General features: G+C 41.8%; 1 protein-coding gene and 1 long non-coding RNA gene across 2 annotated transcripts; both read right to left on the bottom strand.

Annotated features, from left to right (window-relative positions):
* Positions 1-2,335: 2,335 nt before the first annotated feature.
* Positions 2,336-12,075, bottom strand: LOC115383040 (uncharacterized). Its single transcript, XR_003930623.1, has 3 exons — positions 12,063-12,075; positions 5,030-5,038; positions 2,336-2,406 (listed from the first exon to the last, which is right to left on the bottom strand). It is a non-coding gene; the product is annotated as an uncharacterized LOC115383040 (long non-coding RNA).
* Positions 12,076-13,625: 1,550 nt separating this feature from the next.
* Positions 13,626-21,021, bottom strand: LOC115383039 (TNF receptor-associated factor 2-like). Its single transcript, XM_030085053.1, has 11 exons — positions 20,799-21,021; positions 18,641-18,850; positions 18,076-18,154; positions 17,433-17,531; positions 17,081-17,242; positions 16,829-16,903; positions 16,211-16,285; positions 15,420-16,007; positions 15,171-15,348; positions 14,952-15,100; positions 13,626-14,711 (listed from the first exon to the last, which is right to left on the bottom strand). Exons 2-11 carry the CDS (start codon positions 18,826-18,828, stop codon positions 14,493-14,495), a joined length of 1,812 nt encoding a protein of 603 aa, XP_029940913.1. The 5' UTR covers positions 18,829-18,850; positions 20,799-21,021; the 3' UTR covers positions 13,626-14,492.
* Between the last annotated feature and the right edge of the window lie 544 nt (positions 21,022-21,565).

The raw sequence follows: 21,565 nt of genomic DNA, 5'->3' as shown, positions 1-21,565 counted from the left end.
AGGAGCTGACAATTTTTATCTTTTGGTTGGTTTGTTTTATATTACGTAGGTTTATTGTAATCGCAAATTAGCTAACAAGTGTATTTGTTTTTGGTAGATGTGTAATTTTTCATATAAAATGTTTAATATATAAGAAAAGAAAACCCATGATGGAGCGATTCTTTGGAATCAGGTGTGCTGCAGCATGAAGAGACCCAAAATATGTAAGGCAGAGGCCTGTGGGGAGGGGGACTGCTGTCTTATGGCTCTGTAGCCCCAACTAGTGGTGGGTGGCAGCATGACAGTTAAGCAACAACACTAACGGGTTTAAAAGACTAATATTTCTGGCGAGGCCCAGTGAGAGGGCAGAGGTTTAATCGCTTGCATCTCGTTTTTTTTGTCTGCTGAATGGGCAAGACGTAACAGCACTATGTGTATTTTAACACCACAGCATAGTCAATATGTGCAAAAGACATCCTGGGTGCCATTTTTTTTTTTTTTTTTTTCCCTCAGGATGTTTTACATCTTTGAAAACAGCTGGAAATGAATGAATTCTACACAGATATAGGCTCTCAGTGTTTGTATAATTAGATCTCTAAAACTAGAGTGTGACACCAGATGACTGGTTCATCTTAGGAAAAAAAAAATCATGAAGCTACTGGCAATGATTTCTTTATTGTCCTAACCAGAGGATAAAGATTTTATTTGAAACGTTCAAACTTCCCATCAACACTAAAGAAGCCAAAAAGGAATCAGGGGAACAAAATCTAAGAGCGTGATTTATGACATGCATCTTTACAAATCTATTATTGAGAATGGTAGTTGGTGGAAATCATCCAATAGGTTGTCGATAATGCCGTTTACCGACAGCCCTGATCTCCTCCGTCTGGAATGTTTATCATTTGTAAAACACAGCCAGCTGTTCTAATGCGCTCTTTTACAAAACTCATTGAATCATAGCTGCACTGATTTATACTATTTGTTGATTGCAAAACCTGCCAAGAACTCTGTGTGTGTGTGTGTGTGTGTGTGTGTGTGTGTGTGTGTGTGTGTGTGTGTGTGTGTGTGTGTGTGTGTGTCTCTCTATGTGTGTGCCCGCCCGTGGCAAGCAAATTCATTAATTGCGTAATGGATATTAAAGCTCCAGCTATAAACATTCTTCTCTTTTTCTTCCACCAATGGTTCCAGAAACAACAGGGGCCCTGGAGGCCCCTGGAAGACCCTACGATTTTGCACGGAAGTTGTTCAGCATGGCGAGCTGATCCAAACACACCAATAAAACACACTCCGGTCCTGGAAGACTATTTATTTTTGGTGAAAGACGCCTTTTTTGGAAAGAGCAGGAAAGCTGATTGAGCAGTCTCATATTTTTAGATGACATACGATCAGAAACTTTTAACTTTTTCATGGATTCAATGCTTGACTTCATAATAAAAGTAATTGTTTTGGAGGGAAACGCTGAAGAGTGAGATACAGTGCATCCGGGAAGCACTTTCAGCTCTTTACTTTTCCACAATTTGTTACGTCACAGCCTCATTCCAGCATGGATTGAATTCATTTTTTCTTCAAAATTGCACAAAGGTTGTACAAAAAAACGCCCAATAACATCATGACTACAGGGTTTTTTTTTTTTTTTTTTTAATGATTGCAAATTTCTTCAAAATAAACCTAAATATTATCAGAGACATCTTGAAAGAAAAGCTACTCATCATTTCTGTATCCATGTTACATATAATTATTATTTAACTGCGACTCAAAGTATCCATTTACTGCCAATTTACAGATCTTGCAGCACTTTATTCTTCATTTTGCTGGTTTGACTCCACAGCACTGCAGCCTTCTTGAGAGGGATTGATTCGCTCCTGATATTTCTGACTAAGACATAAACACAAAGCACTTAGAGCTTTTCCTCTGACTGAAAGCCAAAATGCTGCTTTGTGTAACATTGCAGCCGTTTAATATTTTCTCCATTGATAGCTCATATATACAACAACATATTAACAAGTAATGTTTCAAATAGGACAGTCGGCTGCCGTATCCAAATAAAATTGAGCAAATATAGACAGATTAGTAAAATGTAGTATTTCAAGAGTGACTGTCTTCCAAGCGCAGTTAAGACAATGTGAAGAACAAATTCCATCCCTTGGCCTAGCAGCTTTCAATAGGGAAACAATGGGCCCATTTTGATTGTATTACTACCTCCAAGTCACTTCCGCACGTTCTTTTATCTAGAAATAAAGTGCACACTGACAATGCGTACATATGGTGTATTTTCCTGTTAGACCACTGTCTTGGGACGCGTTTGCAACACTGTCACACTACTGATCCTTTCTGATTGGATTGGAACCTGACCGTTCGGGAAGTGGTTTGAGTGAAAGCACTTTTGGTGTCTGTTCACGCTTGTCTTTAGGGCTCGCAACTTGTGATCTAAGGAATCAAAAGCCCTGTTAACGCCAGGTGCGAACGGGCCCTACCTGACGTAGAGCCCCGAAGGGAGAGCGGTTTATGGACAAGCTCGACGCTGTCCAGGTGGAAAATGATCCACCTGCAGGTGAGATGTTAACCGCCATAAAACCTGGAACTGCTGATGTCAGACTAAAAGGTCGTTTGTTATTGAGTCTTTAAACACCAGCAACTCTAATGAGTAAGTAATAAGGCATGTGACTCTTTATTGGCCGGTCTCTTGGACTGTGGAAAAAGTGTGACTGAGCAGTGGATCCTGAAACAGAACATCGGTTCATTGTGTACAGAGCAAAAAGTGTGCCTGCATCCTGTCTTTTTAATTATATATTGACAAAACCCTGGGGAGTGACCTGATTTCAGCCCTAATGAGCATTTAGTCACCCAGTGTGAGATACGATCACAGACTCGACCCACAGCGTCCACAAACGACCGGAGAAGCTCACTAAAGTCGAGTGTTGTAGATTTTTTTTTTTTTTTGGTTTTAACAGCGCCACGCCTCAGACGACCGCTCGTATGCTGCGATGACCAGCACAGAGAAAAGAGGTCGGGATCAGCAAGGAGTGATTTACAGAGCATGAACTGATGATCTCAGGCGAGGCTGAAGGAAGCGAGGGCGAGGTCACGCGATGAGTAGTAGGTTTAACTCAGTGAAATCTTCAGTATGAAGCGCTTTGGACTGAAATAACCTCTGCTGTTACGTCAGTGTCCAAGGAGTGGTTCAAACAGAGAAAAAAACAAATCAGAATAACACTGTGTAAATTCTTGTGCATGCAGATCTGAACTGTGTAGGATTGTGAATATATAGCTTGACGTTATCAAGGTAATAAATGTGAGGTTCATTAAAGAAATTGATGGTGAGAAAACATGGGAAAATACTGAGTGCACAGTCAGTTAAATCCTGGAACACTTTAATATACCCATTTCAGATGGTTGGGATCCGATACCAATGGGGAAAAAAAAAAAAAAAAAAAAAACATCGGGTAATTCTTGAAAATGTCTCTTGCTGGGAGGTCTCGAACATTTTCTTTCCATTAAAAGTTTTTCACAGCACAGAGGATAACCACGCTATAACCGTTTATGAGTGGATGCTTTCACTCACTGATCTGTAAAATTACTCTTGTGGCTTTCGGCATCATCCTGCAGAACATATGTGTTATGTTGAAGGTCTATAAAACTTTTTTTTACTGCGGCCAATAAAAGTCTATATGAAAAACAGCGGGTTTTGCAACCAATTGATTATTTTCACTCCAATGATCAGTTATTTTCTCAAGGGAAAAAAAAAAACTAAAACTGGTCAAACTGTTCATTCCAAACTGTGGTTGAGTGATCAGGTAAATGTTGGACTTTTGCTATTAGAGCCCATTGAGAAAATATACGGTGTTAAAAATGAGTTTCGTGTTTGAGAGAAATTTCAGTTTTGATCATAAAGTGAGATCTGACCTACATCCAAGTTAAAACTAGATTAAAATTGTGTACTGATAAAATAGCTTTTGAATTTATAAAACTCACTCATCAAATATTCCCAGTGATGGATATATTAGAATAAAGTTGTACGTTTTTTTTTTTGTTTTTTTTTTTTTTAATTTTTCAATCACTGGTTTTACATGAGATATTTTATTCCTCTTTAAATTCAAAGAAAAGATATTTCCTCTCCAAAATGGCCATGTAAACACCTGAAATCTGCATTCGGAACTAACTTTAATTCCAAATAAACCGGCCTGTTTATCGGGAGAGGAATTATATGTAATTTAGGCATGATGACTTTATTCCGGTCGCTCTGCACATGCTCGCCCATCGCGAAGATGTACTGGTAAAATTCCAAGATGGCGGGCGGCAGCTCGACTCGTAGAGAAAATTCATTTAACGGGAGCCTAGAAGAAATGGATGTGATGAAAAGAGCAGGTGGACGGGCACATAACAATGCAGACATTTTCAAAGCTGTCGCTTCAAAGTTAATAAAGAAAGAAAGACAGAAAGATCGCCATCAAAATGCTTTGGTTACTACCACAATCAAAATGTGGGGAAAAATGTTTCTGTCTTGAAAGGGTTCACATACTCTATATTTCTAGAGTCTGTAGTTTGCAGTTTCTGTGATTCTATCGTTAGAAGATCGATCTTCTGTGTAATAAATATCCAATGGATTTCAGAGATTTGGACTGATATATTCACAAAGCTCAAAGATCTTTGATGATAGCTGCATCCAGAGTCAATGTCATCTATAAAATTCCCAAATGGAGTGAAAGCAGCTGGAAGAACAGTGATCAGACTCAAAGATTGAGCCTCTTCTCTTTCTGGAGTCGATGTGTAAATGGCCCGCACAGAAAAAGACTGAAGTTCACCGAGTTTGCAGTCTATTATTTTCCAAATCCCTGGACTTTTTCTGCATGAAATGAGGATTTGTAACAGTATGAACTGTATGAAGAAGCAGCGTGCCCTCACAGATCCCTGCTGAAGAACAGGAAAAGGTGACCCTCACCAACTGGCTGCAGGACAACACAGTGGATTATCCACTGTCACCACTGAGCACTCAGTGAGTCCAGACTACAGACTTTGAGGATTTCCGCTGGAGTTGGCAGCATCTTCCCACCAAACACCACTGGGGCTACGAGCGCCTGAGTCATGAACCCATGTGCATCTTAACTTCTAACTACAGAGTGTACAGATTCCTAAATATGCACAGACTCACTGCACTTCTTCCCAAACTGGAGCTTTTTTTTTTTTTTTTTAAACATCTGGAAAATGCAAAAAAGAAACTAGAAAACATGAACTGTGTGAATTCATGGAGCCTCTACGTTAGCAAAGATTTGAAATAATTTGCATCTTAATATTCTAGTTCAACTTCCAAACACATTATCCTCTTGTATATCATCCTGCTTTACGATCAACGCTGCCATGGGTCCACATCCATCCATCTATTCTTATACATTATCCAATCTAAGGCTATTGGAGCCATTATATCACAAATCTTCAGGAAAAAAAATACCTTAAATGCATCATATTATTGAGCTCAGCAATTACACAATGCTGTCTTCTTCTGAGAAATTTCACAAAATGTTGCCTAAGTCAACATGCTGCTACGAAGGGCCAGAATAACCGAGGACGAGACTCTGATGACCCATGAACGTCTGCACAGAACTGAACAGCTGCTGAGACATTCTAACTCCAATAGTAAAAACGTTCCGGCCGCCGAACACGTCAGCCGCATTCCTGCGCTGAATGACCAGACGCCGCTCCTTCCTGCAGACGGCTCACCTCATGGTAAATGAATGCACTCCATTAGTTTTGACAGCATTCTCCAGCCACGGCCTTTTAAACAATCACATATCAAAGAAACGGGCCGTTTGTTCGAGCTTCCTGTCTTTCTCTAAGTTGCATTACACAGACGGCCGTAATGACTTCAGACATTACAGATCCGAACCTCCAGGTGGAAAAGGAAAGTGATTTGAAGTGCCTGACAAGACAAGAAGAACAAATATGTATCTGCCTTTCATCACAAACGGATGCTTTCGAATCCACTTCCATGTAAAATCAACCAATTGTGGCCACAAGAAGAGCTGATATTTGGCATAGTGATTACTTCATTTAGACTTTAGTAGTTATTCAGTGACGTATAAGAAGATATCTTAACATTATATTAGACACTCATGTGTACAGAGGTCTGTGACCCCACTCTGGGTCAAATATGTTCCAGAGGCAGACGGACACATTCATTTCCTCCTGTTGTTTAGTCTTTGCCAGTTATAGATGCTTCGTGTCCGACTTTAAGAGCGTTATCCAAAAGCGGTGCATTGTTTCATTGCACCAATCATTTTCTCCGTGTCTGGTTTATGTACATCTTTACTGCTTTGTCATTGTTTCCTTCAAGCTAAATCCAAAACAGAGAAAGACGACGTCCGTCGCAACTGCTCAGAGTTTTCAGGGAAATTTGTGAAATAATCACAGTTTTAGAGTGACCTTGACATTCCAGACTTTTTTAAAACAGAAATACTTACTTTCTGTTGTTATTGATCACAATATAAGAGACATATCTTTTTTTTTGGTATTAGTTTGGCCAAAAGATGATTTCACCTTTTTCAGTGTAAGCTTGGCTGCATTTCATGGTCACACATAGTCAAAACAGATCTCTATGAAGAGTTGAGTCAAAAGTATGACAAAATGTCTTATGAACTTTGTTAATTAGATTTTCCCCCCACAAAGAACAGTTACTTTTCTAAAATGATTAAGGAGAGAAAAGTATTTTAATTCTAACAATTTCTTTCAATTTTCACTACAGTCAAATGTAACTCCACATGTAGAACGCTGTAATCTTTTGATCATTTCTCCACTTTTATCGTGTTATAGGTAATGTTTCTATTTTAAGTTGAGCTAAAAAGTGCAGCTTACATTTCAATGTGTTAATTCTGATTAAGTGATTAGAGGAAATAAGAATGATTTAAATAAATTTGATGCGTCCAGCAAGTTCCTTTTATTTCCATGTATATGGATGCATCCTTTTTTAATGAAGACGTTTAAAAGCAGAATGATTTTAGAGTTAATAATAATGCTCTGGCTTTATATAGCACATTCCTAGGCACTCAAAGTCACTTTACAACTGTATTATTCATTCATTCCATACTCAGGTAAGTTATGTATGTAGTCTGATGGAAGCAAGGCTGCCAATCTGCGCCATCAGACTCTCCGACCACCACCAACCACTCACTCTCACACTGCATTCCCCCGAGCTTCCTGGTGTTCCCTTGAGGTCTCTCGTCCAGGCGCTGGCCAGGCCCTACCCCACTTAGATTTCAAGATCTGACAGGATCCGGCATCACAAGGAGGTATGGACAGTTTTCTCTGTATGAACTGACTGGTTCAGAAAGACGCAAGGCCGCAAAGGGAGCATAATTATTTAGTGAGTGGCTGAAAGTGATGAGAGAGACATCAATAATTCTCTGCTTATTCAGGGAAAAATATCACAACCCTTTAGAACAATGAGAATGACAGAATAACATTTATTACAGTATGAATTGAAAATTCTATAAAAGTCCATCAAGATTAGTTAATTTACAAGACAAGACATGTTATCAAAATACTCCAAATGAAGAAAAATACCTCAGCAGTAATATTCTTTCACTTCTATGTTGAATACTAAGTGTACTGCGAACAACTGCTTTGTTTGAGCGTTGTCAAACAGCAAAGTGCCGGTTAGTGTTGTCAAAATGCCTTTAAATTACAGACTGCTGCTGTTTACCAGAAGCTTTAACAGGCTTCATCTCATAAACCTCCACAGAAATCCAGACAAACGCCTATTCCTGCAAACCCATCAACCACACTCTGAACCCAAAACTACATCTGTAAGACTGTTTTTCAGAGCTGATAATAGTGATTTCAAATATTTACAACCCTGAAAATAGGCACATTCTTTGGCACACACTCCCACAACAGACACACACTCCCTGCTTACTGTTTCACGCTAAATATTTTTAGATCATTCAAGTATGCAATTATATTGGATAGTCTTTGTGTTTTTTTTTTAATGTAATAAACACGAGGGATTTGAATTCAATTGATTTTTTTTGTACTGATATGTACCGATTTCCCTTCAAAAGGTTCAATATGGCAACAGCAGATAAACAGAAGGGTCTGCCAACAGATGTTTGGCTGCTTTTTGGACTCCAAAAAAGAAAAAAAGAAAAATATGAAAAAACAATGAGCTGGACAAATATAAAGACATACCAAAATAAAAAGAAATGCAGCAAGGTGAAATACAATAAATCACTACAACATCGCAGCACGAGACCTCGGCCACAGAAGACACTATAGATAAAACAAGCCTGCACAACACATTGCTACCAACCTCTCCCTGCGCTCAGAAAATGTAACATGTGCATGGACATAAACCACACTGCGCTGTTGACAATAATTGTTAGTTGCCCTGAACCTGTTGCACATTAGCTGTTTTGCACACATCCATAATTTAGCCACACAGGGAGGCCAAGTCGTTTCATTCCTGCTCGGCAGAATGAAACTCAAAGACAACAACACTACTGGAGCTTCCCGTACATAAACAGATGAGAGATGATTAAACAGGACAGTCTTCTGGATATCACATCGCACATCACAAACTTCCACATCTTTTCCAAATCCAAGCTTCTCCTCCGTCCACACTGGTGCCAACATCAGGGCCGGGCAGTGACCAAGACACGGTTTCCAAAACCTGAAGTCATTTTAATCAAGACCAACTGCAGTTGAGATTCAAGTTTGAAACAAGTCATATAATGTACTGTATGACTTATGAAAATACATGCAATGTCACACTCTTCTAATCTAATAGATTTTACACAAATCTTGAGCAATTTAAACAGCTCTGTTAATAAAAGGTGCAAATGAACACAACAAAGTGGAGCTTGCGTTATAACTTTGGTTTTTAGCTTTTAAAGTAATTCAGTACAGTGGGTTTGCTCGAAATGGCTTGCAAAGTTATTCATATTAAATCTGAATTGAGGTGATAATGGACTTTTAACAGTATTTTGCTGGTTGTGTTTTGCAGAGGTAAACAACAAACAAAGAGGTCTTTATCACCATTAGTGTTGTGCAGTACTGAATTTTGTTGGGAGGTTTGGCCATTTCAGGGTGTGAAGGAAAGTGAGATTTAAGCAACTTTTATACATTGTTAAAGAGAAATAACTTGGTGAAAACACTACGTGGCAATGCACAAACTTGAAAAGAAGGATGTTTTCATAACTTGTCCTCGGTAACAAACCCAAATCTGATTGGGGGCAAGTTCTGTGACTGATACATTTATTATTAACCTTGACGTTCACAATATATATTTTTTATATTCTAAAATAAAAAGTCATGCCAGAGAGGGTTAAAATACTTAATAGGGGCACATTGCACCCAATAACACTGGGAGCATCAGTAAAGTCCACATTTACTCAATCACTATAATTAACTACAATTACAATAGTGACAAGAGGCTAAAATGTAAGCAACAAGGGCAGTATTATAAGAAATTAGGTGTCAGGCCTAAATAAACCTGCAAACGTGCGTTTCCTCATTAAAACCCCCAGCAGTAAACTATGGAAACGTGAAACTGCTCCAGGATGAATAAAACTGAATTAACACAGAGAAGCCAGGCACCGAGCTCCAGTCTCCTGCTGAGACATGCCGGTAATAATAAAACAACATGATAATGGTGTGAAAACAGAGTAAAAACCATTCATATACACATTAACAGAACATAAGTTACTTAACTTCAGCTGAAGTCGTGCTCCACATCCCTACAGATCCAGGCACTCAAACTGTTGACCGCCAACACGCTAACCAGAGAAAAAAAAAACTTATTTACTTCATCCTCACAGATTGTTCCTGCAGTGGTGTGTTAATTTATCGGTTATTTTGGGCTTTCTTTGCTAAATAATCCGAGGAAATATTGCAACACAACCTGTCCCAGGTGAGTAAACGCTACAAGAGGCGCCGGTGCGGAATCCAATATGGCGGCGTGATGGGCGCCGCCATATTGGAACTGGTCCACGGGCGGTGCTATGGGTGTTATGAACCACTGCAGTGACTCACACTCAAACCACCAGCTGCTTTTTTTGAGAGGGGGCCAATGCCAAGACACTTCATAAAATTAGTGTTGATATAAACTCCGGCCAGGTCATTGGCTGTTTTTTTTTTTTGCCATTGTTTTATAATAAATAAATTTTGTTTACATGTGCATGCATTTATATCCTCACATTACACTCCCAACACCCTAAATATGTTAACAATAAGAATAAAGCTGAAAATTCATTGGTATTTTAACTTTTTACTAGAGTACATTTCATTTCAAAACACTTAAAGCTTTACTCTTAAGTTGGCATCCGAACTTTTAAAATGTTGGGAACTTATAAATTTACCACAGCACACATAACTTTGCATTTGTACATTAAAAATATTATTGAAATTAAAGCTATTAAAATAAAGTCTCTGTCAAAATGTGTGCATAGTGTAGCAGAGCTTATCTAAACTGTTTTCAATCTGGCTGAATCACTGTAACTGAAATGTGATTTTCAGAGTAACTCTAGACTACAGCGTGTTGCAGAAAACTGAAGCTTGTTAATGGTGTCACTGTCAAAGGAAATAAGGCTTGTGAGAAAACTAAAAGACTGTCCTCGTTTTCACAGCGGACCACATCCTGTGGAGGTTTAAGCACTGTTTTGTCACTTCATTTCCTCCACACTCTGTAACTCATAGAGCCGATCAGGCCTCTAATATCAGTGGGAGAGTGTATGGCAGCTGTGAGCAGCATCAAACCCCATAAAGGAAGAAAAATACTCTGTTATATCCCCAACAGCTCAGTACTTTCATCACAGTAGACATCCTGTATGAAGCACTAACAGTTCTGTCTTTGTGCATGGCAGGAAATAAATAATCAGTGTTTGTTCCTAAATGGGATTTTGGAGAGGATACTCCGGTAGTTCATTTCCAGAAAATAAAGGCCTCAATCGATTTTAAATGGAAAGGCAGATTACACCAAAATTACCCTTCCCATCAAAGTACAATGATCCCAATTCAGGATGGTTTTAACTGCAGCACAGAAACTCATTGAGAAAGACACAGTGCCCTCTGGTGAGCAGAGGAAGCAGCAACGTCAACATAAATACAACAATTAGATTCATTTTGGGTAAATTTCAACGTCATTTGAGTCTTTAGTTTTATATAGATAGAGGGTCTGTGTGATTTTGACTGACATGAGTTGACTTGATAATACTTATCATTTAAATATACCCCAGAGCTGTTGGCCCCTTGTTTGAAACAACCCTCTTCTCATGTAAAATCATGAAATATTTGAAATGATGTGGTAATTAGTTAGTAATCTTAACTTATCTCCAGAATATATCCCGATCAATCCTCAATTTCTTTGATTTTTTGTTTCCCCATGCAGTCCAAACATGCTTTTGAGATGAAGTGGTGCCTGTAGGTTTGCATGACTGTGTTCGTCCATGGACCGGTGATCTTTCCAGGGTATATCTTTTCTGAGCTCAGAGTCAGCTAGGATCAGCTCCATCGCTCACAACCTTGGATTAGATAAAGCAGCGTAAACAATGGATGATACGCAAACAATTGTAATTATTGAACTGGTTGTTTCCTTTCTGGGGTTTTATTGCTTCACTTTCTTGTTCTTGTAATTTATCATCTCATTGTCCGTCCTGCAGGTCAAATATGAGTCATTTCAACTTGACCCGGTCAGTCACAGAAGTGTTATTTCTCAGAATTTTACTCAGATTCTCCAAAAAAGGGCTCATTTGAAACAGTTGGATGAAACCATCAAACTTTTTTTAATACTGCATGTCCTTTTTTTTGTAGCATAATACATCAATAATCAACATGAGAATATAGATATATGAATATATGGCTCTAATTTCAAAGTACATAAATCACTCAAAGAAATACCCTGTTTGGACACACAAACGATGCGATGCAAAGTGCACAAATGAAGAGGGTTGGTGTCAGCGGCGTCTCGTGACGGGACCGCCGTACGCGGAAAAGAAGCTGACGTTAAAGCTTACATTCAGAGACCTCGGGAGGATGAGACATCCAGGGACAGCTTAACGAACAGTGGACATGAGTTATGTCTTCTGGTGTTTGTTGACAAAACGCATCATATTAAAAGAGCACACACACACACACGCACGCACACATGCACGCACGCACACACACACACACAAATAAAAAACATTTTTGGCACCATGTTGGTTAGCATAGAACATAAAATACGACTTGCACATTATTAGTAAATGGAGGTAATGTTGGATTTTGGCACCTTACAAGAACACTCAAGGTTTAAAAAAGTCCATGTAGTCCTACTTATTACATGCTCAGTTTATCACTGAAAGGTTTATGAAGCTAAAAGTAGAAACCCACCATTTAGTGTACATATTTTTCAACATTGAAACTGTCCTTCAGGAAAGCTCGCTGAGGCTTGGTGAATAGTCAGTGATATGAGATCCCTCGCGTTGACGAAGTAACTCAACGGCGGGGAGAGCAGCGTACTTCTGAAACTAGTAATTTTCAGTGCTTGGAATGAGTTAATGTAAACGAATGGCAACAAATGAGCCGAGTGTGACCTCTGTGTGTCTGTCCCAATCGTGTATTGCACTCTGGAAAATATCATAAGTCCTCGCTGGACAAAGGGGTCGTCCTGGCCTGTTCAAACCATCAAAGAAAAAGCTGGTATATAGATATAGAATTAATAAGGTATTCAGTAATACTATGCTTATTATAACATCATGTGTATATTAACATTGGTATATAGATTATTTCAACATTATGATATGAAAGATACATATTTATAAATTGTTATGAATATAGGCAGCCGCCTCCGTCGAGCGGACGCGGCGCCAGGTATAACATAATATCTATTCAGTGTATTTTCATCCAAAAAAATACAAATAAACGCTTTCTCCATCGTGAATGTGAATTGAAGCCTCCCATGCACAGAGAGGTTTCAATACAGGTCGAGACTGGTTTCCAAACAGGCCAGAGTTCCAAACGTTCAAAACCTCAGCATGCGTGCTAAGTAACAGCGACCTCTGGTGGACATGTAGAAAAATGTCAGTCTGGGGTTCAGTTTGTAGGAAAATCAGTGAGAGGACACTAAAATAAAAAAATAGATAAAAAAAAAGTCAAACCCTAAACTTTAAAAGATTTCTCCGCGATAAATAACAACAACCTGTGACCTACAACAACATTCTCTGCGTCTCCAGCCTCCCTACCTCCACACACATTTAGCTCATGTATATTTGCACCGACATATACCGTATATTTATATATTTATAGATATATATTTATAGATATTAGATTCACATCAGTATTCTATCTTATAGCAGCAGAAACAACATACGCACTGGATACTGTATGGACAGAAAACGAGGAACGGACCATTCCTTCATTTCGTGGATTTATCTGTGTCGACTCCGCTCTGTGGTGGGGCACAGCACTATGTGTTGAGATGTGAGCTGGTGAGCATTATCCTGGGGAGAACGCTCCAGTTTGTCAGAGACACAAACACGTGTAAAGTTTGATGCCTCAGGCTTGACTTGGCAAGCTGCCCTGACTCCTTGGTAACTTCACTGTATCTTCCACAGATGTACCAAACCACCAATCAGAACCACCGAACCAACCCCCCTCCCTCCCCCTCCCTCTTCCCCCCACCCCCCTTCCTCCCTCTCTCCGGTAAGAACGAACACACTCACTTTTACACGCAAGTAGCCTGGTTGCAAAGAGACATGCAGGCAATGTCCACCATCACGGATGGCTAATTCACTAACGAGTTCAAACGACAAAATGAGGAACCTCTCGGAAAGCTCGGCTGGAAACAAGGAGCCATGCATGTCGCTTCAAAGGGAAAAGAATAAACTGGCTGTAGTCTTATTCATAACATAACTCCACGTTTGTCTATGCAAATTCACTCGACACTGGAATTGAGAAGCTCACAATATCCACAATCTGCAAGAAGAAGAAGAAGAAGAAGAAGAAGAAGAAGAAGAAGCAAAAACTGCATCGAACCACGCTCTAACTCTAGCACAAATCTACTGCCAGCTTAATCAGAAAAGACCACACCCCAACTATCTGGAAATCTACAACCCAAACCCTTAAAAGCGGGAGGTTAAAGAAAGACTCTGTTGGGTCTTTTCGCCTCCGTCTCTAGCCTCTGCTCGGCGCCGCACCGTCCACGCCGCGCTGCTGCTGCTTCAACCGAAAAGCTCGTGTGCAGAGCTGAGGTGACGCTTCCGTCGCCGGGATGTCAAAAGAAACCGCGTTTTGCACCCTGAAATGTACGGCAATGACGGAGGTTGGTGGGGGGGGGGGGGATGGCGGCGGGACTGAACGGCCGCGTGCGGCACACAGTGGCGAGCGTGTTTGTATCTGCCTCCCGGAGGAAGGGGGCACAGCAAGACGCCCCCCACCCCGGACAAACCGAGCCCTGAAGGGACCGCGACTCAGCCCGAGCGAAGCCTCTAACGGTCACAGAGCTGCCTGGCTTTTCACCCCTAGCCGTTACCACCCGTGCAGCAGCCCGCCTAGAGCCCCGTGAGGTCCACGATGGCTTTGATGAAGATGGTGTCGTCGCGGATGTAAGAGTTCTTGGCGTCGAGCTTGGAGAGCGGGCAGAAGAGCGGGCAGCCGCTGGCGATGTTCATCTCGCTCACGGGTCTCTGGAAGGACGAGGACGTGACGTCGGGGCGGAAGGCGTCGATGATGTGCTCCCGGTTGCTCTGATCCAGCAGCATCAGGGTCACCTGGAGGGCACAGGTTCAAATCCTTACAGAGACAACAACCAGCTGGCATCAGACAGAAAGATAATCCACTCTCCGCGGCCTTGTGTGATTCTATTTTTACATTTTCACTCTCCAACTTCCTAAAATTCTCTCCTGTTCTGTTTCCTTTAGTTAGAACTTCAGGCTTGTCTCTCATGATATATGAGATGTCTCTGTTTCTGGACCAAAAGAATGTGACTGCTTCATCTCCACGTCTTTTACCTTCTGGTTGAAGGGCCATTTGAGCAGAGCGTCGCTGAGTCCCCTCATCACCACAAAGAACAGGGACAAGTGGCTGCCGCGCCCCGTCCCGTCCCCGTTCAGATAGATGCGGAGACACATCTTGTAGCCGTACTTGCTGGTATAGAAGGCTGGAGGAAGAAAAGAGCTCAGTTTAATGACATCTGCGGTCGGTTCTCTGTTCAGATCGGGTGAGTTTACCTGGCGAGAACATGGCTGGGGCTCGGCCCGCGACCGCATCTTGTCTCTTTTTGGCGAAGTCTGAGATCCTCCAGACGAAGACGCCGTCAAATGTGGTGGCGGACATCTCCCTCAGGCGGCCCTCCATCTCGGCCACCGTCAGGTCCTTCAGCCCCACCGTCCTCTCCAGCTGCCGCACCTGGACCGCAAACACGCCGTCAGGCTGCGCGTCAGTCGAAACGACCCATCTGTACGTCGGTCTCTCGGTACCTTGTTGCTCAGAGCCTCGATCTTGTCCTGGTCGAGCTTATGCTGCCGGTTGCTCGCCTCCATGGTGGTGGCGAACCGCTCCACCTCCCTGTTCAGGACGCACACCACGTTCTCGAAGGTGCCGGCCTTGACCTCCAGCTCCGTGCACCTGCGGCCCAGCTCGGCCACCTTGGTCTTCTCGCTGTGGAGCTGCAGCTCCAGCGCCGCGCCCACCGAGCTGGGCAGGGGCGTGAAGGAGGTGGACACGGACAGGGTGGGGGCCAGCGTGGGCGGCGGGGGCAGGGGGGCCGAGGAGGGCGGGCCGGGGGGGCCGGAGCTGGAGGATGAGGAGGATGGAGCGGCGGCGGCGGCGGCGGCGGCGGCTCCCTGCACGGGAGGCCCAGAGGAGGTGGTGCTGAGCTGGGAGACTCTGGCCTCCAGCTCCCGGAGGGACTGCTGGAGCTCCACCAGTTTGTGTCCGGCGACTTCCAGGCCCTGGGGCTGCAGGCCCTCCATGCTCACTTTCATGCCCATGATGTAGTGCAGCAGCAGGTTGAGGTGCTCGTAGGCGTAGGCGCGCTCGTGGTCATGAATCTTTTCCTTCTCCACCTGTGACAAGAGAGGGAAAAAATATAAATGAACGATGAGATTTTCTGGGATGCTCAAACCTTTATGTCTATTTGAGTCTTAAACATCATGATTATTATGTGATTATAGTCTTTCTATTCTGAAAACAAAACAAATCATAAGAAAATGTTTAAGTTTTGTAAAGTGTTTTTAAAAAGTGTATAAATATAATTAATGAGACTTACAGACATGTCGCATCCCACCACGTGAAATCGACACGGAGTTCTGAATTTGCTGCAGAATTTAATGTGGTCCACATACTAGAAACACAAAAAGAAAAAAACACAAATAAAAAACTGTTATTCTTTTATTTTGCACATAAAAATAAAGTATTCAATTAATGAAAAAAAAAAATTACTGGACTACATTTTCATCAATTTTACTGTGATCTTCAAGTTAATGTTTTTTTAATTTTGTTTGACTTGAAAATCAAGCTGAGGTAAAGATCTGTTTTGCAGAAGTGACCCGGCCGAGGTCGCAGGCTGAGGATAAAATCACGACACAAAGTCAAAACCTACAAGACATTAGTAAGATTAAACACAGTAACATTAACACTCTCACAATCATAGGAAGAGCAACAGCATTTTCTTTTTTTCAGTCAACTCATGAGACTAAGGCAGATTTCCTCATTTCTTGGGCTGTTTAATTTGAAACGGTTCAATTCAAGGTACAGAGTGTGAAAAGATGAAAAAAAATAAATAAGAAATAGACAAACCGGTCCTAAATGCTGCAGCTGCACGGCACTATGATCTATTTTTCATCACAGTGTTTCCTTCCGCTCTGCGTGTTGCTCACAGATTTACCTTTTCTCTGGGTATTTTCTTCTTGGCGCAGCCTTCGCAGATCATCGGGTACTTGGGACAGATCTCATCATGTGCCTAGGAGGAAAAAAAAAAAACAGTAAGAGTGTTAAGCCTTTTTTTTTTTTAAAACTGCACAAACAGCTGCTGTGATCCGCTGCTGCCGCTGCCGCTGCCGCTGCCGCTGCCGCTGCAGCTGCTGCGACCGAGCCCGGATTAGCCGAGCATCTTCGGCCTAAATAAATAATTTCTAACCTTGATGTTTTTGAAGTGAAATGGCTCCTTGCAGTACTTGCAGTTGAGCGTCCTCTCTGGGCACTCGCGCTCGTTGTGGCGCTCCTGCTCGTTGAAGCGGATGTGCTCCTTGCAGGAGGGGCAGGGGATGATCATGAACTCACACTTGCCCTCGTGGTTCATCTGTGACAAAGCGGAGTTTGACCTGAGTGACCTCTGAGTACAGTACAGCGAAAGCTTGAAGCGCTCTTGAAATTATGATTCTTAGCAATTCCTGTGACACCGTCACAAGTAAATACAGAAACAAAGAAGCATGCATGCACCTTTTCCTACTTATAATCACCTGCTGACAGGAGAAGGAAGGCTGCCTCACCTCGTAATCTTTGATACTTCCTTTCCAACTGCAACTCTCATTGATGCAAACAGCCGACAGGTTTTCTACTTCCCTCCGAACCGCGTTGTCAGGAAAAGCCTGAACAACACAAAGTCACTTCTTCAGAAAAATTCACGTTTTGCTAAACTTAAACATTCAGATTACATTCATAAGTCTTCACTGTCTGTTATCTTTTTGTCGCATTTTTCACAGTTATTCAGACTCGATAAAGTTTAAATGCTTCCTCGGTTCCCTTCGTCTTGTTTTGGTCGTGATCGTTCATATCCTTTTTCACTACATCATTCTAAAAATACTAATTATTTCATTGATACTTAGACAAATATGCTGATTTTGATTCAATATGAAGAAAAACACAACTAAAACGTGCTTTCATATTAGGAACTTAAAAATATCTGCTTTTATGGGTTTTTTTTACAGTGTCTGCATTTGTCAAAGTGCTCTGAGCAAATAAAAACGAACGAATAACACAAATGTTCTTTCACACAAGATCGAACTACACAACAGATTGATTGTTTTAAATCTGTCAATTCTTCCACTTTTCTTCCTCTGGTTTGGTGTTATGAACTGTTCATCTTAGTACTAGCAGAAAATAGTTTTGAAACGTGAGAACGTTCAGACTCACACATCCTTGTTTCAGAATCGATGTTGTCTCCTCAAAGATCTCCTCCTTAATGCAGGCGTTGCATTTCTGAGGTCCATTGCTGCAACGAAACAACAAACACAGCGAGGAGAAAAAAGACAGGCAAACATCAGACAGCTGGCGGCGGAAATAATAAAGACGGTTAGTCCAAGAAAAGAAACAGAACAGAAATAAATGGAAGGGATTTGAAAGGAACGTGACGGCACTGAATGGAAAGAATGGAATTTGAGTGGAAATCAATGGAATTGAACTAAATTGAAACCATCAACATGAATTTTTTTTGTTGCCGTTTATACTGACAACAGATGGAAGATTATTATGCAATCGGAATACACTTCAAATTCCATATGACCAAAAAGTGCACCTCTTCGTTTTATAACACAATCTCCAAATTTTGATTTCCTTTAGTTTGGTGCAATTAAAAGTGACTGCTCCGTGACTTTTACTGCGTTTTTTTTTGGTGGGAAATGATGGTGACAGTGACTGAAGGTGCTATAAAGTGGTATTTGGATGCGGCTGATGCGTCCGGTTTTGGACGGTCCCTCACCTCACGGTCCTGTTGAAGCAGTAGGAACAGAAGCGATGGCCACACTGGGCTTGAAACGGCCGTCGGAGGATATTGTGGCAGCAGTTGCACAGGTGCTTGTCCTCTAGCTTGTTGCCCAGGATCTTTTTGGGAAAGCCCGGCTTGTTGCTCTCCATGGACGAGGGAGGGGACGGTTCCTGTGTGGCCATGGTGTCTGTTCACACGTCGCACCTGAAACAATAACAATGCTCTTCAAGTCAACCAACTTGTCTTTGGAAAAAAAAGGTCAAACATCTTTTTTTCTGTTACTATGAAAGAAATGTGAATAAGCAAAGTTGAGGTTTAGGGACATATCAAAACAGTCTGTTTTCAACACTTTATATTGCTGCAATAGTCAGTCCATGATGCGGTATAACTTTCTTTTTCCAGAATGTGTTGAAACAATAAACAAAATGCCCCTCATATTCAATTATTTAAATTATTTATGCACATGAAATTAATAAAGTTTTGATTAATCAGTGACTTTTTTTGGAAGCATTTTAATTATTTACCTACATTTGTATCAAAAACACTGGATTTAATAAAGGCAAAACAACATCTTAACATGATTTTCTAATGAAAATTTCATAATCTGCCACAAAAATTAAAATTCAACAAACAAAGTCACTAAAAATTAGATGGAAACTTGACGATAGGAGTCTCAATGTTTTTGCCCAAGGACAAACTAACTTAATGAGAATGTTGAACTTATAGATTTCACATCATTTTCTGTTTTTAGACTTTGCACTGCCGTGTTTAGGTTTTTTTTTTTTAATCTAATCTGATTGGGATGTGCTGGTTTGGGAGACTGTTGCCGAACATTTATTTACATAAAGAGACAGATCATTTATTGTATCATAGTTTTACTCAAGAACCAAACTCTGTAAAATGTTTCCAAAGCATCCATAGCAATATTCTACTTTAAAAAGATGTTTCCAACACATCAATATGTTACTTTATTGCAAGTTTAAGCTCATTTTGTGGCTGTTTGATGGTTACATTTACTGCTTCCACAGAATTAGTGGAATCACATTAAATACTGAATATCAGAGCTAATCTGGTAACGCAAATGCTTTATTGGGTGTTGGGTCAGTGGGGCAAATTCCTTCCTGTAAAAAGTTTATCAAAGAAATCAGACAAGAGGTACTCATTCTAACAATATGACAATGCAACTAATACAGTATTAAACTGATGTATCAAACACTCCACTCTATTAAGAGTTGAAGTTTATTGTTTTGCTGTTTGCTCTCTGAATGTTTTCATCCACTGGTGCTGCTTCCACAGCAACAGATACAATAAGAAGGCAGTGAAAAGTTGCTGCACGTTGAAAATTAATGATTGAAAATTGAGTGAATGTGGAGTTTTAACCAGCTGGTGGAGAGCAGACAGTAAAAGCAGAGTTAATATTGGGCTTATGACTCCAAATGACTCGTACTGATGGGGAAGGTGTTTATGTGCTTGCTGACAAAGGTCTGTGAAGCTTGCTATCAAATCAAGAGTTGAAAGAAATGTGAAAATCCTTTGTGTTGCGGGAAAGCGTGCGCCCAGGAGCTCTGAGCGAAATAGCAGGATATCTGGGGGCAGAGGGCGACCCGCCGCCGGTCGCTCTCCATCAGCACACCATGTAAGACGGATGTGGATCTGGCAGAGCATCGCAGGCCAGCTGAGAGGCCCACACCCTTTGTTTACATTTCCTCCCTGCATTCATGGCTCCTTGCAGCTCACTTGGCACCAGCTGATGGTGATGATGAGGATGATGATGATGATGGTGGTGGCGGTGGTGGTGGTGGAGATGATGATGCTGCTCGCCCTCGCCTCCTCTCTTCCTCCTGCTCCAAGCACACACACTCTCTCAGCTCGTCTCGGCTCAGCCTGCCCAGTAACGGTGCTGACAAATCGCACATCCATTGTCTCTCCTTCCTTCTCCTTGCTTGTCGCTGTTGCTAAGCTATCAGCATCCTTTAGTCAGAAGTGGTCCCCTGCACGCGGCCACGCCCCTTTCAAACCCCGGCTGGATGCTGCCTGCAACACACTGTTTACTGAGGGACTGCTGGGGGGGGGGGGGAGGAAGCACAGAGAAAGCCTTCCAACCCCCCCACCTTGCAAAACGCTGTTGCAGATCTCCGGAGTTTGCACTCACCTGCGGGCTTTCCAGTCTAAACTGTCATCGCGCGCGCGGGACGTGAAATCACCTCTCCTGGTCCGCAGGTAGACGCTCGCGCTCCGTGGCCGATATCAAACGTGTTCGTGCAGCCGGCTCGACGGGTTTTCCTCAACCGGAGCCACATAATACAAGCTGCGGTCCCCAAACGCGGCGGCTGTTATTGTCCAATATCGCCATTGCACTCGGCGGCGGGGTGTTACGTCAGGCGGGGGGCTGGACGCGGGTTGACGGGCAGACGAGGAGCGGAGGCGGCCGAGCCATTGGTCCGCGCTCCGGAGGGGGCGGGGAGCTCCGCCGCGAGACGAGAAGCTCCACAACACGCGCACCGTGCGGGGCGCGCGGGCGGCGCTCCTGATGTTTACATCTGTGTGCGCGTGCAGCACGGAGACTCACCGCAATGGTAGAGAAGCACCAGGGCGGCATGGATTACTTTGATTTATTTCCTCAAAATTCTACACACAATGAAACAGCATGACAATGTGTGCGGTTTTTTTTTATTCGTTTTTTAGAGTTTTATCTATCGTATTTTTTCAGGATTAAAATGGACACAAAGTTTGTTTTAATTCAGTATTATTCCAACTTTTGAAAAAATGGGAATGCTTTGAATATTTAGCTATGTAATGTACACATGCTTCCTCAGATGTTTTTGATCAATATTTTTTGAGTAATTTTTAATTTTTAAAAAGTTTGAAAGATATGTGCACAAATTATGTACAAAGCTAAAAACAATTATTTTAAAGAAA

Source organism: Salarias fasciatus, assembly GCF_902148845.1.
Source record: "Salarias fasciatus chromosome 7 unlocalized genomic scaffold, fSalaFa1.1 super_scaffold_4, whole genome shotgun sequence".
In the NCBI taxonomy this organism is placed as follows: Eukaryota; Metazoa; Chordata; class Actinopteri; order Blenniiformes; family Blenniidae; genus Salarias; species Salarias fasciatus.
This window is presented reverse-complemented; position numbering and strand designations above follow the sequence as displayed.